This window comes from Miniopterus schreibersii, assembly GCF_964146895.1.
Source record: "Miniopterus schreibersii genome assembly, chromosome: 2".
NCBI lineage: Eukaryota > Metazoa > Chordata > Mammalia > Chiroptera > Miniopteridae > Miniopterus > Miniopterus schreibersii.
Window position 1 is genome coordinate 132,486,119 of NC_138102.1, and position 18,454 is coordinate 132,504,572.

The 18,454-nt window shown below is 38.5% G+C and overlaps 1 protein-coding gene and 1 long non-coding RNA gene across 2 annotated transcripts in view; one reads left to right on the forward strand and one right to left on the reverse strand.

The window, feature by feature from the left end:
• LOC308552196 (uncharacterized protein C12orf56) overlaps positions 1-5,628 on the forward strand; it is a gene marked incomplete at its 5' end in the record, with an annotated part of 66,916 nt that extends 61,288 nt beyond the window's left edge. Inside the window, one exon of the mRNA XM_081127244.1 lies at positions 102-5,628. Within this exon, the coding sequence (XP_080983370.1) occupies positions 102-228 (127 nt within the window). The 3' untranslated portion in view covers positions 229-5,628. The remainder of the gene's footprint in view (positions 1-101) is intronic.
• LOC308552198 overlaps positions 1-18,454 on the reverse strand; it is a 32,431-nt gene that overhangs the window by 12,379 nt on the left and 1,598 nt on the right. Inside the window, exon 2 of the long non-coding RNA XR_013998111.1 lies at positions 17,633-17,723. This is a non-coding gene — a long non-coding RNA (uncharacterized lncRNA). The remainder of the gene's footprint in view (positions 1-17,632; positions 17,724-18,454) is intronic.

Below are 18,454 nucleotides of genomic sequence, written 5' to 3' on the forward strand. Positions count from 1 at the left end.
TACCCAACAACCCTATGCCAGTGAAGTGTACGTACTAATGTGACCAGTGTGAAAATTCTTGTTTTTAATGCGCTCTATTTTGTTTCTTTTTATGATTGCAGGTACTTTATTCACATTCCCGCCTTGGAAAAAAGACTCCCATTGTGCTACCCTATTACCCAGCCTACCACTCAGCTGTGTCATGAAGTTCTGAAACTGGTTGAACAGAAACAATGTGCGCAGTGTTAACAGTTGAGCATAAAATGTTCGTTGGAAGTCAACTTAATATTTATGAGAAACATTTTTTGATTTTTTTAGTACCTGGCTATCCCCATTTCCTATAAACAAAGATTTTACTTGAACGTTCCATCAATCCGCCTCTAAGAGAAGTCTTTAAAGTTTTTTATGTGTCACAAAAAAGAAACTTTGGTACACTGACATACATAAAGTGGTGCTAAAAACTAGTGTTTCTCTTTAAAAAAGTTTCTAAAGACATAGAAAATGGTAAAGGGAACAGAAGCCCATGGAGATCAATTGGAGAAAGCTCAACCTGGTGAGTTTCATTGCTGTAATGAGGGTGGGTGGCATGGAGCCACTGCAATGTCCAAAGGTAAATTGTTGGGGGCGTATAAATTACAAAGTGGGTTAGAGCAGTGCTGAGCAGTAGGGTGACACCCTCGTTCTCTGCCTGTAAAAATTCTAGTGATGTAAGTATTCATGGAAGCGCGAGCAGAAGAACAGACATACAAGGAATGTCAGGTCCTCATTTGTCATGGAGAGGGAAGCTTGGACTCTTCAACAAAATTAAATGCACTTGCCGCTCTGTCTCAGGCGCCTGTGTGCGAATGTGAGCAGTCTCGGAGTCTCTGTGAATGAGAAATTATTTCTAAGCAGTTATGCTCTCCCAACCATGAAAAAAATATCTTCACTATATCGTACGGCAATACACTTACTCCAACAAAAACTTAACTTTGGAATCAGTCAGCTATTACTGAATTTGGGCTTCTAAGAACTTAGGAGCTGGACCCTCATTCAACTTAACGTGACCTGAGAGAGCATGAGAGAGAAATCCATTTCTCCAAACAAAGAGCTCCCAAGCCAGGTTTGCATGTGCCGTGCAGAGGAGACAATTAAACTCACTCAGGACATCTTATTTCTGGTTCAGCCTGAGCCATTAACCAGCTCTTTGACCTTGAACAAGTCAGGTACTCTCTCGATCTCCTCTGCGATGTGGAAGGGTGGGAACAGAAGTTCTCCAAGTTCTCTCCCAGCTCTAGTATTCTCTGCTTAACACTCTTAACACTTCTTAACACTCTGTAACGGAGTAGTGCATTCTTCTGCCATCCTGGCTCAATGGATGATTTCACATTGATTCCAAATACTCCTGCTTTCTTTAGAACAAGCATTTCCCTTTCAGCTATCACCAGCATCACCCTGGAAAGGGTCCAAGCCTTCTGCACCATCACCCATCAAGGACTACAAGTCTTCTTTCTCCAGTCTGGGGTCAGAAATGGGAACAGAATGGTGTTTATGAGTGCCCTGGGCTGTTAGATGGGGGATCATTCCCAAGAGATCGCCAATCAGAAGAATATGAATATATTCATATTGAGAGGATCACCTCAGCTCTGCCTCAGCTTCTAAGCAGTACCCTGGCTCTGGGCTAGTGGCAGGGCAGAGTCCAGAGAGGGCTTGGGGTTTCTCGCCCTTGTGCCTTTTTGTCCATGTCGCCTCTTCTCTCCCACTGCTCTGTTTGCTTTGAGAACATACCTTATCTAATCTCTGAGAGCAAAGGCTCTGTCAGAATGTACCTGAATCTTTCTATGCCAGTAGCTCTTTTGGTTGAATATATGTCACCTTGATTTTCTTATGACATATGTCTATTCATTTGTACAGTCTGGGAGAGGGAGGAAAATTCAGAATTAATACTTTGAAGGGTTATATTGTCACAATTCTTTTCTGCTATGTGTTTGTGCATTGTTGCCAAAACCAAGAAAATCACTAAATATTCCATCTCTATTAATGATCAGACACATTTGATTGACTAAACATTGATGTCAACAACAAAATAATTTTTCAGGAAACCTAACTAGAGAAATTTCAAATATGAAAATCACATAAATAATAAAGGATTGCCAAAAAAATAAGCACATGTAGCCAATTTTTAGGCTGGGTTCAAGATTCTGGACTCTGACCACCTTTATAATAAAGCATTGCCATTTACTACACCCCCTCTAAGAGTAAAGTCACTCACAGTAGTCAGCTCTACCATTAAAAACAAGCCAACATATATATTAGGGGGTAAAAGCATGGGTGTTTTAAGGCTAAAATGATTGAGTTTAAATCACAGCTCTACACTAGTTTTGGATCTTGGGAAGTTAACATTTCTAAGTTTCAGCCAATAAAAAGATAATATAACCTATCCCATAGGGTCGTTAGGAGACTTAAATGAAAAGGTTGGTAAAGCACATAGTATGGTATATGGCATGTAGTAAGAAATCAGTAAATGGTATTCATTATTATGATTATTAAGATAATACCAAAGCTGGCTGAGAAATTAGAGGTTAATAAATACTGCCCTTATTTTCTGGACCAATCTGGGAACTCAGAGAACCCTTGATCTCTGTAGCACTGAAGAATAGATTCATTTAGTTATTAAATTGAAAATCCAATTTTACATTAGCAGAAGTGTGATTTAATTGACAAGTGACTATTTCTACTGCTCACCACCATGAAGGACTGTTGGGTCTAATTGATACTATCAATGCAAGAGCTACATGGGAAATATTCTTCTCGAGGGTAGACGGAAAGCTTTTTAGTCATGTAAACTTTTTTCAGCCTTTGACTTGAATAGCTAATTACTAAGTGATCAAACCAGTGCAGCCACTCTGTATTGACAGAGTTCCTAACTGATTCACAGGTAGTGTGAGAGGAAATAAATGAAGAGTTTCTTTATTTTATGGATATCTATATAATCTAGATACTATGTAAAGAGAGAAAAGATGTTCCTATAATTGGTAATCATATTTTACGTATTTCCATTTGACTACCATTCACTGGGAGTACCACCGACAATTGTGCGTAGGAATGCTTGAGAGTACAGTGGTGCCTCGGTTTCCGAATGTGGTCCGTTCTGGAAGCCCATTCAAGTTCTGAAACGTTCGGAAACCGAGGGATCCTCAGCCGACAGCTGGGCCTCAGGGTGGTCCACTCCTTTGAAGGTGCCAGAAGGGGTGTGGGGTTTCAGAGCAGAAGTTGTGCCTATAAATAACAATGCTGGATTTGACCAAAGCGCTAACCCCCTTCCCTCTTCTTTCCACTTCTGGTGGCGACGGTGACAGAGTAGTGGTGGTGGAGGCATCGACTGTGGATGTGGTGTTTCGTTTGGTTTGGCAGCAAGGAGGGCAGTGGGGGCAGGTTTAGATAAAGGGACACGGGGCCACTATGGGGTTTTGTGGGCTATCTTGCAATATTTGCCATTAGTTGTAATATTGTTTCTACAGGGAAATTTTCCTTTCTTAACATTGTTTCTACAGGGAACTTATTCTTTCTTCTACACTCTGACCTATAAGTGAATTTTGAAAGGACACATTTATAAAGGAAATAGAGTATTCCGCTTCCGTTAGCAACTACACCACCAGAGGGCAGAGATGTATTAGGAAGACAATGGAATCAAAGCAAAACTTGGCTCCAACCAGACTAATTAATCTTAAACTTTTTAAATTCCCACAGAATATTTTGTTATCATGCTTCTTTAATATGTACCGACATAAATCTAGGTGTAAGAAAGATCCTTATGCTCTTAGAAAATCAATGCAAATTTATAATTTAGAAGTTGATAAAAATTAAGTGCAAATTAATATTAATGTCACGCATGCGATTTTGCCGAAACTCCACCTCCTCTTGCAAAATGATTGTGGTAGAATGTACACACAGCCCCTGAGGTCAGCACCCTCCACTACCTCGCCTCACTTTTCTCTCTCCGAACTACTACGCCTCTTTACTAATGGCCTTGCTGACCTTTGATTTTCAATGGGCTTGAACTTTCACTGTGTGTGAATTCTGCTTCTGTTCTTTTTGGCCAGGGACAATGGAAGTTCTCCCACTTAGGGACAAACAACAGATCAATGTAAACAATGCAAAGAACACAGGCATCTCATTGAAATGAAGACAAAACTTTAAATTTGCTAAGAAACCCCACAGACTTTCAGGTTGAAATCTAGACCCTCATTTGATAGGCTCTGCTACAGGATAAGGGGCTCAAAATGTTCTAAGTATTTTGACTTAACATCACAATTTCCCTCGGTGGTTTATGCCCTTTTCCCCTAATATCCCATTTCATTTTCAGAACTGTCTTCTTTTGGATGACAAAGTATAAGGTTATATACTCTGGTTACAAGCCAGGCCTGGCGTGGAGTTTTAAGATCAGGAAGGACAGGAAGGACCTGTGCCTTAGCAGTAGGAGTCAGGGAACAAAGAAGTTAACGCCACTTACAGAAGTTTATTGGCTTCTCTCGGAAGCTTATCTGGCCTCCGAGTGAAGCTTTGGGGGTTAAACCAAACTTCAGACATGTTCTAATTTTCCTTGTGACTCAGAGGCCTCAGGGGTTCCTCCTACTTCCCACACTCCCTCAAAGCGCAGGCTAAAGGAAACAAAGTGAAAGGTTTCACCACAATTAGGACCCTCTGATACCTGAGAACACTTAAAGTCATTTTAGGGTAGCAGAGTGAAACTTCCGAAAGGGTCACATTTACTCAGAAAAGCTGGAAGACAGGACAGCAGTTTTGTAACTAGTTGACATAACTTGGCTAACGTTGCACATTCCTCACCACCAAGTCTCAAGGCCACGTTCAGTTGCCAACTTGACTTCAGACGGTTCAGGGTTAACGATAATGAAAAGATGCCATGAAATAGTGATTTTTTAAAGGAGACTGAGAAATATTACTCTAAAAAATACATAAAGTATTCTGAGGGAGTGTGTGTGTGTGTGTGTGTGTGTGTGTGTGTGTGTGTGTGCTGGATCAAATCAAACTGAAATTTGCTGACACTGGTTTGTTGAAGTGATACTAATAAGAGGATTATGGCAGCCTTGGCTCCTCGTTCCTTCAGAAGATGACTATTATTAGCATTACTCATATTTATCAAGCCCCAATTGGGGCAACTTGTCATAACAGACAAGGGAAGGAGAGGGGGAAAAACACACCATCTGTCCCTGGCATATGCGTCAGGGGTATTCAATGTGGGGGAATGTCTTAAAAGTGGTTGGTCAGAGGTTTCGCAGGTTCTGTATGATTTTCAAGGATTTCACTGTCAGAGAGAGAAATCAATTCAATAAGCATCTCTTCTGAGTTAGCTGGATACTTACGGTATACAAAAATAATTGGAGTTGGATCCCTGTTCTAATAAGCTAAGTTTCCTAAGCTAAATCGTTTTGAGCATAACCTTCAAATTTTTGCCGTATCTTCTGTATTTTTATTAACTCAATATTTTTCTAATATGATTTACTCAATAATTTTTAATATCTCTACCTATGTTAGCCATATCTTAAAGAATATCTGGGAAATCATGGAGTTGATGTTCTAGCTATATATTTTTAAATACTTGTGTGGACATATTTCTAATGTACATTTTAAAATAAACACAATTTAAAAAATTTTAAATGTCTTTTCCTTGGACTATTTAAAAGAGTCTACTCTGGGAATGATAATAGTAAGAAATAATCAAAGAAAATATTTTATTAGGGCAGAATAGGTCAGATGATAGAGGTACAAAGAAAGTGTTATAAGAAATCACAGGAAGGAGAGTTTAATTCTGATTGGGTTCATCAAAGAGGTCTACTTAGAAAGTTTCTAAATATCTAAGTCTGTAATATGTACTTTGTGAAAACTAAAGAGCATGGCAAAATGGTAAGATCTGACAAAGCCTGGTGGTGAATGCACACATATTCCTATATTCTTCTCTTTACTTCTCTGTATGCTTGAAATATTTCACGATAACGATAATAACGTGTGTCTAGGACTTGGTGAAGAGAAAAAAGCATTCCAAGTAGTATAGAAAGTATGAGTGGAAGCACAGAATCCTGAAATTCAGGCTGGGTGTCTGGTTCTATCGAAGGTGAGACCTGGAAAATTGAGATGCAGTCAGAGCATGCAGGACCCTGGCTAAGTGGTCCCGATGGAGAGGTCTGCACATAGGGAAACCCACGGAGGTTTCTGAGGAACACTGTCTGATCAGAGCAGTAGATTACGAAGAGAACTCTGGGAGAAATCTGCAAGATGGGGAGAGCCCAGATTTGGAAGGATCTTATAATAATGATTCAGGTGAAAATATGGTGGTCTACCTAAGCTAACATCCTGATTTGCTCCCTTGTTCTACCTGCTTGTTTTCTGTTTTTATTTTTAAAAAATCCACTTCCACTGGGCCGTGGTATTTCCCTCTTCCTACCCTAAATCTTTTGTAGTCTCAGCCAACTATGTTGTAGACCAGAGGTTGGTAAACTTTTCCTGTAAATGACCAGATAGTATAAATAGTTTAGGCTTTGCAGCCCATATGGTCTCTGTTGCAACTGTTCAACTCTGTTGTAGCAAGAAAGGCAACCATAGACAATACATAATGAATGGGTGTGGCTGTATTCCAATAAAACTTGCTTTATAGACACTGAAATTTAAACTTCAGATAATTTTCATGTATCAATAAGAAACTGATGTTTTGAAAAAGATCAATTAAGTCATGAAGACTATGAAATTACCTCAAAAATGGAAAAGTATTTTATGACTAAATATTATGATGTAAATCAGAATACAGAGAATTAAGGAAGGAACAAGATATAATTAGAAAAGGCGGAAAGGTGTGAGAGAGTGATACAGAAAGAAAATAGGCAGAATCACAGCTGTATTGCAAGAAGAGCATGGTAAAAAGAGAATTTTATATAAAATAAAAACTGGTGAGGGCTTGACTGGAGGAGCATTTACTTCAGGAATAATGGTTTTAAAAGACTTGGAAAGTTGTGATCCAGGACTGCTATCCATACACTGGTCAGAATAAAGATTATCCCAAATTTTATAAAGGACATTTTGTTCACCTCTTTATATCTTTTGTCTTAAGTCCTTAGGCTCTCCCAAGTGAGATATAACAAATGTTCCTCAGGAGGGCTAGACGTTTTAGGAACTAAAGCACACAGGGATGTATCTGCTTTCAAGAGAGAAGTTTCTCAATTCATTTCCAGGCTCAATTCTGGGATAATCTGTGCTCCATCTCCTCGCTCTCTATGCCTTGCAGGTGGCAATGGATAGTTTTTTTTAAAAATGGAAGACAATATTTGGTTTTATCATTAAGTGTCAAGAAGAGGTCATTTGTATAAAGAAATGCTTAATAATATGCAGAAAGCACAGCCCCAAGGGTCTCCATGAAAACCTCTGCCTCATATGTAAATGGATGAATGGATGGAAATGCCACCTTTTAGTAAGGCAGGGAAGGTGACAGTAATGAATGATCAGAGGAATTAAGAATTTAAGGACACATACATACTTAAGGAAAAAAATACTCAAAAGATCTGAGGAGCACAAGATAAGAATTGTAATCATGCTAACGATGTTACTAAAAGAACCAAACATGTCCATAGACATTTAAAACACAAAAGGAGAGTTTTACTAGAGTGCTTCAATCTCCTGCAGAATTAACTGGAAAGAAAATGTTGACAAAGGTACAATTTCAATCTATTTCTGGAGTTTGAATGATGTCCATATATGAGAACATTTAGATTTTATTAAGAAAAATGATAAAAATTTGCTGGGGCTCATAGTAAGTATAGCATTAGCAAAACTGATTAATTATTGTCTACTGTATGCTAGTCACTGTAAAGATTAATAAGACCCAGTGCCTATCTTCAAGAAGGTATATATATATATATATATATACATATATATAATAATTATAAAAATATAAGGTGATTGATGATAAATAAACAAGAGGTTCAAATTTTTATGAGAGGAGAAAAGGCTTATATCTTCTTGAGATAATCAGTAAATTTTTCATGAAGAAAGTAGCATTTAAGATAAGAAAACAGTGACAATTTCATAGTCTGGGATATGGGAGAGGAGCATTCCAGGCAGTGGAATGGCAACAGCGAAGGTACAGAAGTGGGAAAGCAGGAGAGGTGTTTAGAAAACTGCATAGCTATTTTGCCACAGTGTAAACTAAATGATATTTTTGGGGGGAGGGGGAATAAAACTGAAAGATTAGGTAGGAATCAGTTATGAAGAGCTTTTTATTCATTCACTCATTCGACAAACATTCTCTGAGCACCTACGCCTGGCACTGTGCTAAATACAGTGGCAAAAATATAGATATGAGACTTGAGTGTTAATAACCACATCTGTGTATTCGTAGACTTTCACAACTAGAGACCTAAATATTTTTTGATAAAATGAAGTGACATTAATTGTCCACGCCCATAATTTCATATTTAATTTGTCAAGTTTATCAACAGTGGTAGTCTGAATCCATGTGAAGAGAGACGTCTTCTGTCTCACAGGGGTTCAAAAGCAATTCTGAGGAAGAAAGAAACATTTGCGACCAATTATACTTTCAAGTTATGCTCTAGCTTCCAGGAACTAGGTCAAATTCCTTAGCAGGTTTGGAAAGATTTAACCTGTTCCTCTCTGGGAATGGTGACTGCTGCAGCTTATTCTACAAGAGGCCGGTTCTGCTCGGTTCGTCCCAGTGAGGGTGATATCATGATAATCATGTCTTAGTGGCTGATCTACCCAACTGGCAAATTTGGGCTTTATCAACTGGAAGATACTGCTAAAGAATTCCAAGGACAAATTCTTGCAGCTGCTTTCAGCCTTGAACATGATTAGAATATCAATCTATCAGCTGGAGGCAGCACACTTTGTGGATCTGTTGAAACTACAGGAACCCAGATTTTAAGTGGCAAATATGGGCACCATGGCTATTAAAATAAAGAAGATGTGTCTATGTTTAAAGACTTTTTTAAAAAGTGAAATTACAAAACATTACAAATAAAAATGAAAGTAACTGAAATGCAGAGCACTAATATAGAGGACAATTAAAATGAAATGTAAGAATATTAGGGAAAAGGCTGTAATAAAGGATTACCATTAACTCAAGGAGTTATAATAAGGAGGCTTCCCAGGCTGAGTGTTCGCTGTGTAGAAGGTGGGAGTAGGAGCTTAAAATGCGATCTCATCTGAAGCCCGAATCTGTGAGCTGCCTGTCCTCGGGGTTTAACTTAGGCCTGGCATTAAACCCTCCAGGAACTGCGGCCAGGCTTGTCTCAGCACCCAGGGAACAGCGCCGCAAGGCCTTACACAGAGCTTCCGGGCCTTGGGATGGCCTCGCTGATGAAAACACCTACTTATTCTTGTACCATCACTCACACACTAGTCTTCTAACAATACAGTGGTACCTCGGTTTTCTATTGTAATCCCGTCCGGAAGACCGTTCGAGTTCTGAAACATTCGAAAACTGAGGGATCCACAGCGGACAGCTAGGCCTCAGGATCTTGCCCTCAGTGGAAGCCACATGGCATGTTCGACTTCCGAGGCATGTTCGAAAACCGAAGCATTTACTTCTGGGTTTACGGCGCTCATAAACTGAAATGCTCATCAATGGAGATGTTCAAAAACCGGGGTACCATTGTATAGTGTTTCAGAGTACCTCAACACTGTCCTTCCACACCCTCAACCTGAAATCCACGTTGGGCCAGCCCAATCAGGAACACGGCCTAGTTCTGATCCCCTAGACAAATGCAGGAGCCATTTTTTAATATCAAATCTCTGCCAGGTGACTCTATAGCTTGGGAAGGAAGGCACAGCAGAAACACCATTTATTTAATTCAGTTCATGAGTGCCTGATATATTCCTAACACTGTGCTTGATGCTATTAGGGAGAGAAGTGTCCCAGGCTAACAGTCATTGACGTAGGATCAACACAATTAAATAAAGAAAGGTATGAAACAGTACGTGATCAGCTGTGATCTCTCTCCTTTGTATGTACTGCGCTAAGAAGGCACCCTTGTCAACTGCCTTGCTACCATGGTGACAGTTACTAAGATATGCATAGATCCACATATGAACAGGTTACAGAGTTCTGTTTTGTTACTGTTTTTAAATGTGCAGTTTCACCAGTCAGATGAATAATTCTTAATATTGGTCTCCAATTTTTTATGTGGATACTCTAGTCAAGTCCTTGAAGAAAACCAAACCAAGAGCATGAGGACCCGTCTATGCTGACCAAGCACAGTTTGGGGTTTTCCCATTGCTAGGGGATTGGCTTTAACCCTTTAGGTGTAGCCTGGAATGACCTCAAGTGTCCCAGACTTCTAAGTTTATCCAATCTTTTTTTCAAAAATGTGTTTTTATTGATTTCAGAGAGAGGAAGGGAGAGGGAGAGAGACATAGAAACGTCAATGATGAGAGAGTCATTGATCGGCTGCCTCCTGCATGCCCCCTACTGGGGATCAAGCCCCCAACTCGGGCATGTGCCCTGACCGGGAATCGAACTGTGACCTCCTGGTTCATAGGTCAACACTCAACCACTGAGCCATGCTGGCCGGGTTATCCAGTCTTTTAATAAACAGGGAATGCCCCAAGGTTATCCCAAGGCCAAGAAGGAATTCTTCACCATCTGTTAGTCTAAATTCCTATTTTTGTCTTTCTTGCGGTTCTCTTTGCCCCACCTCATCCTACTTGTGACCACTATCCTCTCATTTATTCCCCAAGCACCATTATATACATGTGGTTGTTTATAACAGACTATTATTGAAAGTCTGGAAATAATAATATAGTGCAGGACAGGAAATAAAAGTATCCAAAGTTCTTTGGCCATTTTCAACATAGGAAATTTCTCACTGTTACCGTCTCCTCAGGCCCTGTCTGCTGTCATTTTGCTCAGACTTCCTCTATTCCATCTTTTTTCTGAGTTCTTCAGGTCCAACTCTCTATAATGTTATTATTCCAAACAATGAAACTCTTGTTGTCAAACCCTCCCCCATAGGGACTAAGTCATAATCTAAAAAGGCCCATCTTTTTTTTTTTTTCTCTTCAAACAAAAGTTTCATTTACTCCAAAGGTAAATTTTACCATTCCCCCAGGATATAAACTAGCAGCTAAAAACAGCTATTTTTAAAAGTTATTCTCTTTCCCTGTTTACATGCTTTTTGACTTAATTCCCTACTTGATCTGTATTTAAGATAGCTTTTTTCTTGAAACTCAACTACAGATACAAAGTCAAAGTTTCAGAAATGTTTTGCATTGTGCATAAGTCATTCATATGTTTGGGGAGAATTCTAGTTCCTTTTTTAAACTTCATTTTCTAAAAAGCGATTCCTCAAAGATTCAGAAAAGCTACGAAATGATTTGTGGTTTCAGATTGCCTTATAAGAAATGGGGAACAGAATAAAAACTGGAACCCTACAGAAAACCCCCTACTATGTCTGGCATTATCCATAAGCCAAGACTCTTTTACATGCACGCAGCATAATTTTCATAAAAGAAACCTTTCTGCATTCAGTCCCACGGGTAGATGCTTGAATAGTGACTGCAGCTCTGCTTTAAGGATAAGAATCTTCTCTCTGACTACAGGAAAGTTGCCAAAGGTGCTAATTGCTGATTTCTCTGAGGTAGCCCTAAATTACAGTTGAATGTCATCTGCAAAGGAAGGTAACATGACAATAAACACAGCTTCTTGTGAAGACAGGTATTTCCCCTTGGGCACACCTCAATCTATATCTATATATGCCTATCATGAGCCTGGTACATACTATGCAGAGCACCAGTCTAGGTACCATGGAGAATGTGAGAAAAATAATATAAAACAAAATCAAGATCTTATAAGAACTTGGAATTTAAAGGGTGAGAAAGCTCTTGGTATATGGAAGAAATAATTATAGAATAAAATACAAAGTAGAATTCATTCGCAGAGTTCTAAAATTTTAGAGCTAGAATTATTTTTAAGACAATTCACTGATATGCAGAGAAAACTGGAACTCAGAAGGGTTAATAGTTACCTGAGGTTACACAGTGAATTACGAGCAGAGACAGGAAGAGACCACAGGTATCAAGAGCTTTGTCTACCTTACCATATGTAATAACTATCAAGCATCAAGTCTATGCAAGGAAGTATATAGCTAAAGATACACATGTGAAATGCCTAGCACAATGTCTGGAATTATCAGTTGTCACCATTATCACAATCATCATCATGACAGTGGTTAAGAATATAAATTTTGGTATTAGCCAGACCTTGAGGTGAGTCCCAGTCCTGTCATATACTGTATAACAGGAGATAAGTTACCTACCTTCTCTAAGCTCCAGTTTCTTAATCTATAACATGGGAATAAAAATAGTGTCTACCTAATAGGATACTTGTGATGCTTTTATATACACTCATTTGAGTACGTGTGTGTGTGTGTGTGTGTGTGTGTATACATATATATAAAAATGTTCACATACTAGCCACTCCATAGTATTAAATAACCTGTATAGGTATAAGAGTCAAATATGGACACACATGTACAGTACTGGTGGGACTTTTCTTTGCAATGTCAAAAAGAAAGCCAGAAAGTTAATATTTACTGAGCTTTCACTATATACAGATATCAGCATACAAGAGTATGGAGCAGAGAAAATAAGAGAACTTCTACTTAGAATGTTATAATATAGGAACTATTTATTATTGTCAACAATATACACTGATTACCTGCACAATGATAAATAAGACTGAGTTTCTGCTTTCAAGGAGCTTGTAGTCTAGTGGAGGAAGAATCCAAGCTATTACCATATGGAGGGATATACACACTGCAGAGCCAGAGCCAAGAGCTATGGAAGCTCACAAAAGGGAAATCCATCCAGGAAGGTTGGATGGAGGTAGAGAAGGGAGTGGCAGAGAAGCCTTCTCACATCAAAGAATAAGGAATTGGCCAGTGAGAAGAGGTGGAAAGAGCCTAAAGCCACAAACCAGCAATGGCGGGTGCTCTGAACCGGCTCTCAGCACCCATTCCAAATCGGTAGTGTGCTTTCTCATACTGCAGGGGCTAAACAAAGAAAAGCCACATTCCTCCACCTCCCTGCGGTTAGGGTTCTACTTATGCCAATTAGAAGCACTTGGAAGGTGGATCCCAGGCTGGAGTCATCTGCTTTGCAAACTCAGAGTGGACACCCTGGGCTTTTCGGCAGCATTATTTCAGCGTCCAGGTAGTCGCAGGTGCAGCAGTGGCTTCCTGTTTCTTGGGTCACAGCTACCATGGGATCTCTTTGAACTTAACAGTACCAGTGGAGTCCTCTGACTCGGACCTTTCTGATTATTGCAGGGGTGGCAGCTGCCCCTGTAGACCAGTTCAGCAGTCTCGTCCTGGGAATCATTCCTGGAAGCCCTGCTAAGTGACCCTTCCTTTAAACTTTCCAGTGATTTTTGTGAGCTCCTGATTCCCTGTATTAAATCCCCTTTTCCTTAAAATGGTGTGAGTGGTTCCTATATCTTGTACCTAATACACCAACACAATACAAAACGCAAAATGTGCCATGAATAATACTGTTGGCAGGGATCAGTAAACTTTTTCTTTAATGGGCCAAGATAGTAGATACAGTATTTTAAGTTTTGTGGGCCACTTATGATCTTGATCTCCTTTTCCTCCTGTTCATTGTTAAGTATATTTACATTGCTGTGCAACCATCTGCAGAACATTTTCATTTTGCAAAACTGAAAGTCTGTACTCCTTAAATAACAATTCCCCATCTTCCTCTCCCTACCTCCTGGTCCCTGGCAACCACCATTCTCCTTTCTGTCTATATATCTGACTACCCTAGATACCTCATGTAAGTGGAATTATACAGTATTTGTCTTTTTGTAACTGGCTTCTTTCACTTAGCATAATGTCCTCAAAATCCATGTTGTGGCATGTGATAGCATTTCCTCCCTTCTTTCTTCCCTTTGTAAGGCTGAATAATATTCCATTGTATGTATATACACCATTTTCTTTATCCACTCAGCTTCTTATGGACATTTGGGTTGCTTCCACCTCTTGGCTACCGTAAATAATGCTGTTCTGAAAGTGGATGTGTAAATATCTCTTCAAGATCTTGCTTTCAATTTTTTTGGATACATACCCAGAAGTGGGATTGCTGGATCATATGCTAATTCTATTTTTAATTTTTTGAGAAACCACAACACTGTTTTCCATAGGGGCTATACCATTTGACATCCCTACCAACAGTGCTCAAGGTTTCCAATTTCTCCACATCCTTGCCAACATTTGTTATTTTCTGGTATTTTGATTATAGCTATTCTAAATGAGTGTGAGGCGATATCTCATTGTGGTTTTGGTTTGCCTTTCCCTAGTGATTAGTGATGTTGAGCATCTTTTCATATATGGTTGTCGGCCATTTGAATACCATTTTCTTTGCCCATTTTAAAATCAGATTATATGTTTTTATTGTTGTTGAATTAGGAGTTCTTTATATATTCTGGATATTAACCCCTTATCAGATAGAGGATTTCCTTAGGTTGCTTTTTCACTCTGTTGCTGATGCCAGTTCAGTTTTACTCTGTGCTCACAAATGGAAGTCTAGTCTAGAGCAACTTGCAGGCAGTCTGGCGGATCTGGAGCAATCTTCCATCCTAAAGACACTAGTGGAACTGAGCGAGAGCATCTTTATTTTGGACACTTCAGGTCTTATATACTCTGATTCCCTATTATACTGAAAAGCATCTGCATGCCTTTACTTTGAACTAGGACCAGCCTCAAGACTGGGGAGTAAGTCGGAGTCATGGAGGTAGATTCACCAGATTCATGTTTTGCATTGTCAAGTGCCTGCCAATCAAATACAATTTCAATATCTATTTTTCAATTTAACCTGCTCCTTTTTACTTCAAATGGTAGTTCAGTGTAGCTTCTTAGATTCTCCATATTTATTTTGAGGTGATAAAATAGCCGAACCCTTAATGATTTCCAGTCTAACATATTGAGAGTTAATTCATGACAGTCTAAAATGTAACCCAATTCACACAAACCTGGCTCTAAAAAAACAACAACAAAACTCTTGTTGATTTCTGTATTAGTGGATACTGAATAGCATGGCATGGTGCATTTGACAAAATATCCTACTTGAAGAGATAAGATTCTGATTTATAAAATACCTATTTCCACTTTTTTTAAAAAAAAGATTTTTTATTGATTTTTAGAGAGAGAAAGGGATGGGGGAGAGAAACATCAATGTGAGAGTGATACATCAATTGGCCGCCTCCTGCATGCCCCACACTGGGGATCGAGCCTGCAACCCGGGCACCAGGAATCAAACTGGCAACCTTTCAGTGCATGGGACGACATCCACCTGAGCACACTGGCCAGGGCAATCTATTTCCTCTTTTAACTACTTGTCTTTTAGAAGAAATTAGGAAACCTTATGTGCACTATTTTTCTGGTCCCCACAAACAAAAGATAATGTATGACAGAGCTGCATATGGCCAAGAAGAAGAAATGCTGGAAATGCAGGATCCTAATTCTCTTCCTCCCTGACTTTAATGTTAAGTTGCTGCTATGTAAGTATTTGTGTACAATGATACTCATCACTGTATTATTTCTAATCATGAATGTCAGGAACAGTGATATTTATAAATGAATTTAGCTGTAAAAAACAGAAAACCCAAACACAAGTAGGTTAAAACAAGTTATTTTTCTCATCATAACAAGAAATTCAGATATTGGCAGTTGCTGGCATTGATTTAAATATTCAACAATCTCCAGGCCAAAGCCTTCAATTTTCTTAACTTTTCCCTCATGGATGAAAGATGGCTAATACAGCTCTAGACATCTCATTCCTTACAAAGCAGAAAAAATGGGTAAGAGATGATACTAGTTTTGGCTGTCCCATTTAATTTGGACAGCAAAATTTCCTGGAACTTTCCTTCAACCTCAGAGATCTTCAGCTTACTTCCCAATGGCTGGAATTTATACCACCCTGAGTTGTGAGGGTAGGAAAGTGAAATAAATGGGAAGATTTGGGTTTTCCCATCCTTGAGGCAGGCAAGTGAGAGGGAAGTTGGGAACCGGTTTTGATCTACCGAGTTTTAGGGTCTGCCACAGAGAAATCCAGGAAACAGACAAATATCTAAGAATAGAAGATAGACTGAGCATGATGTACCATATGATTCCCAGGTGGCTGCAAAATTGTTGTATAGAAAAACACTTAGTAGCATGCAAAATTATTCACAAATTTTTGTCAACTAAAAAATTAACGTATAAAACATCGAATCTATTAGGGTGCAATCAGTGTAGATAGATTTAAAAATTTAAACAGATATATGCAAAACATAACAGCTGGAACTTATATTCTGAAAATGTCAACTTAGGTTGAGTTTCCAGAAAACAGACTCTGAGGCAGAGATTTGCATGCAGGTGCTTTACTGGAGAGTGCTCTCAGGAACAGTACCTGTACGAGGCAGGATTGTGCAGATGGAGAAGGTAAACTGCAGGGCAGTTGCCACAGAGACTTTGACCAGTCCCATGGGAAATTCTAAAGCTGGATGCCCCAGACTGTCCCAATTGAGGGTGTGTGTCTTTGTACTGCCACAATTGACCAGTCATTGGATTTGAGCCGCCCCTAGGGAGGGAATATAACCTAGGGTGAGGTATTTACTTTTACAGAAGGCAATTTTGGAGAGAAATTCAACTGTGAGCCGTCAGCAGCCAACATTCCTGGCAGCTGTATCTTGGGATCTGGGCAGCACACCACAGCATCCACCAGAAATGTCAACAGTGATTATCTCTGGTTTGGGGATTAAGGTTGATTCTCTCTCTCTTAAATACTTTCCAACTTTTCCATAATGAACATAGCATTGTCCTAAGGATTCAGTGAGTTAATTCATGTAAAGCACTGAGCACAAATTCTGGAATTTATTAAGTATTCAATAAATTTAGTTATAGTTATTTTTTACTTAGAAACAGGCATGTACATATAAAACATTTAAAAGAGAAAAACATAAATGTAGAGATTGTCAAGAAAGTATGAAATAGAATTAAAATAATAACAGATCTTTCTGTTCATTTTTGACTTATTTTATCTGTGAAATTATTTATGACATTGCTTTTTTTCCAGCATTGCCCAATAGAATTTTCTATGATGATGGAAATTTTGGTATCTGTGCCATCCAATATAGTAGCCACTAGCTACTAAGATTTGAAATGTGGCTAGTGCAAATAAAGAAGCAAATTTTAAATTTTATTTGATTTAAATGCATTTAAGTGTAAATAGCCACATACTGCTAGCGGCTATCATAAGGGACAATGCAACTCTATACTAGGCAATGGTTAGAGACTAGATCTAACATAATCCTTGTCTCTTAAAGTTTGGATTAGTTCCTCAACTCACGTGATATAATCCCCTAATCATGATTTCAAAATCACATTATATTTAGATGTGTAGCAAAACAAAATGGAGTTACTTAAATGTAAAAAAAAGTTGTTTTTTTTTTAAATCAGACATTTCTACATACAACAGGGAAAGTATTTAGTTGAAAGTTAGGTGCTAAAGGGCTATATAATATATTCCTAATTGTATGGTATTTTTTTAGTAAATAATCTGAAAAGAAAATGAAAGAAGTTGTTCCATAGCAAATGTCTGGTAGCCAACTCACCAGACATGTGAGAGAGCCATCTTGTAAGTGGATTCTCCAGCTCCAAACCAGTCTTCAGATGATCACAGCCGTAGCCAACATTTGACTCTAACTGTATGAGAGAATGAAACAGAAAAGCCCAATTGAGCAGCTCTTGAATTCCTGACTCACAGAAATTGTGAGAGATAATGCATGATTTTTATTGTTTAAAGTCACTAAGTTTTGGGGTTATTTGATACGCAGCAATAAATAGCTAACATATCATTAATCGCAAACATTTATTGCTACAAAATATCCTGCTTATGAGCTGAGCCATATGATCATTGAAGGTAACTTCTTGCTTTATAACTTTAACGTTTTAACATCTCGCATGCCATTAACTGTATATCTTTTCCTATAAAATTCTTATGAGTCAAGAAGAATCAGCCAATCAAATATTTAGCAAACATCCATTAAGTTCAAACTATTATTCTAGGTGCTCTACTGATTAAAATGATAACGATAACAATAATAGTAACAATGATAGATATTATTAATATTTATTAAGCATCTTAGGCACAGTTCTAGACACTGTACATGTACTCTCATTTACTCTTAATATATACTGTATTGTCAAATGTTTTCCAGAAAGTTCAGACCAAGTTACCCATCTGCAACAGACAAGAACAGACTCACTGCATGTTTACCAGCACTAGAAGAAGTTTTAAAAAATCTGATAGGTGAAAAACAGAATAATTTAATCTGCATTTCTATGATCACTAGATCTTGATATGTTAAACATATTAAACCTTTGTCTGATATGTTACAAATATTTTTCCCCAGGTTGGTATAGCATTTTCTTTC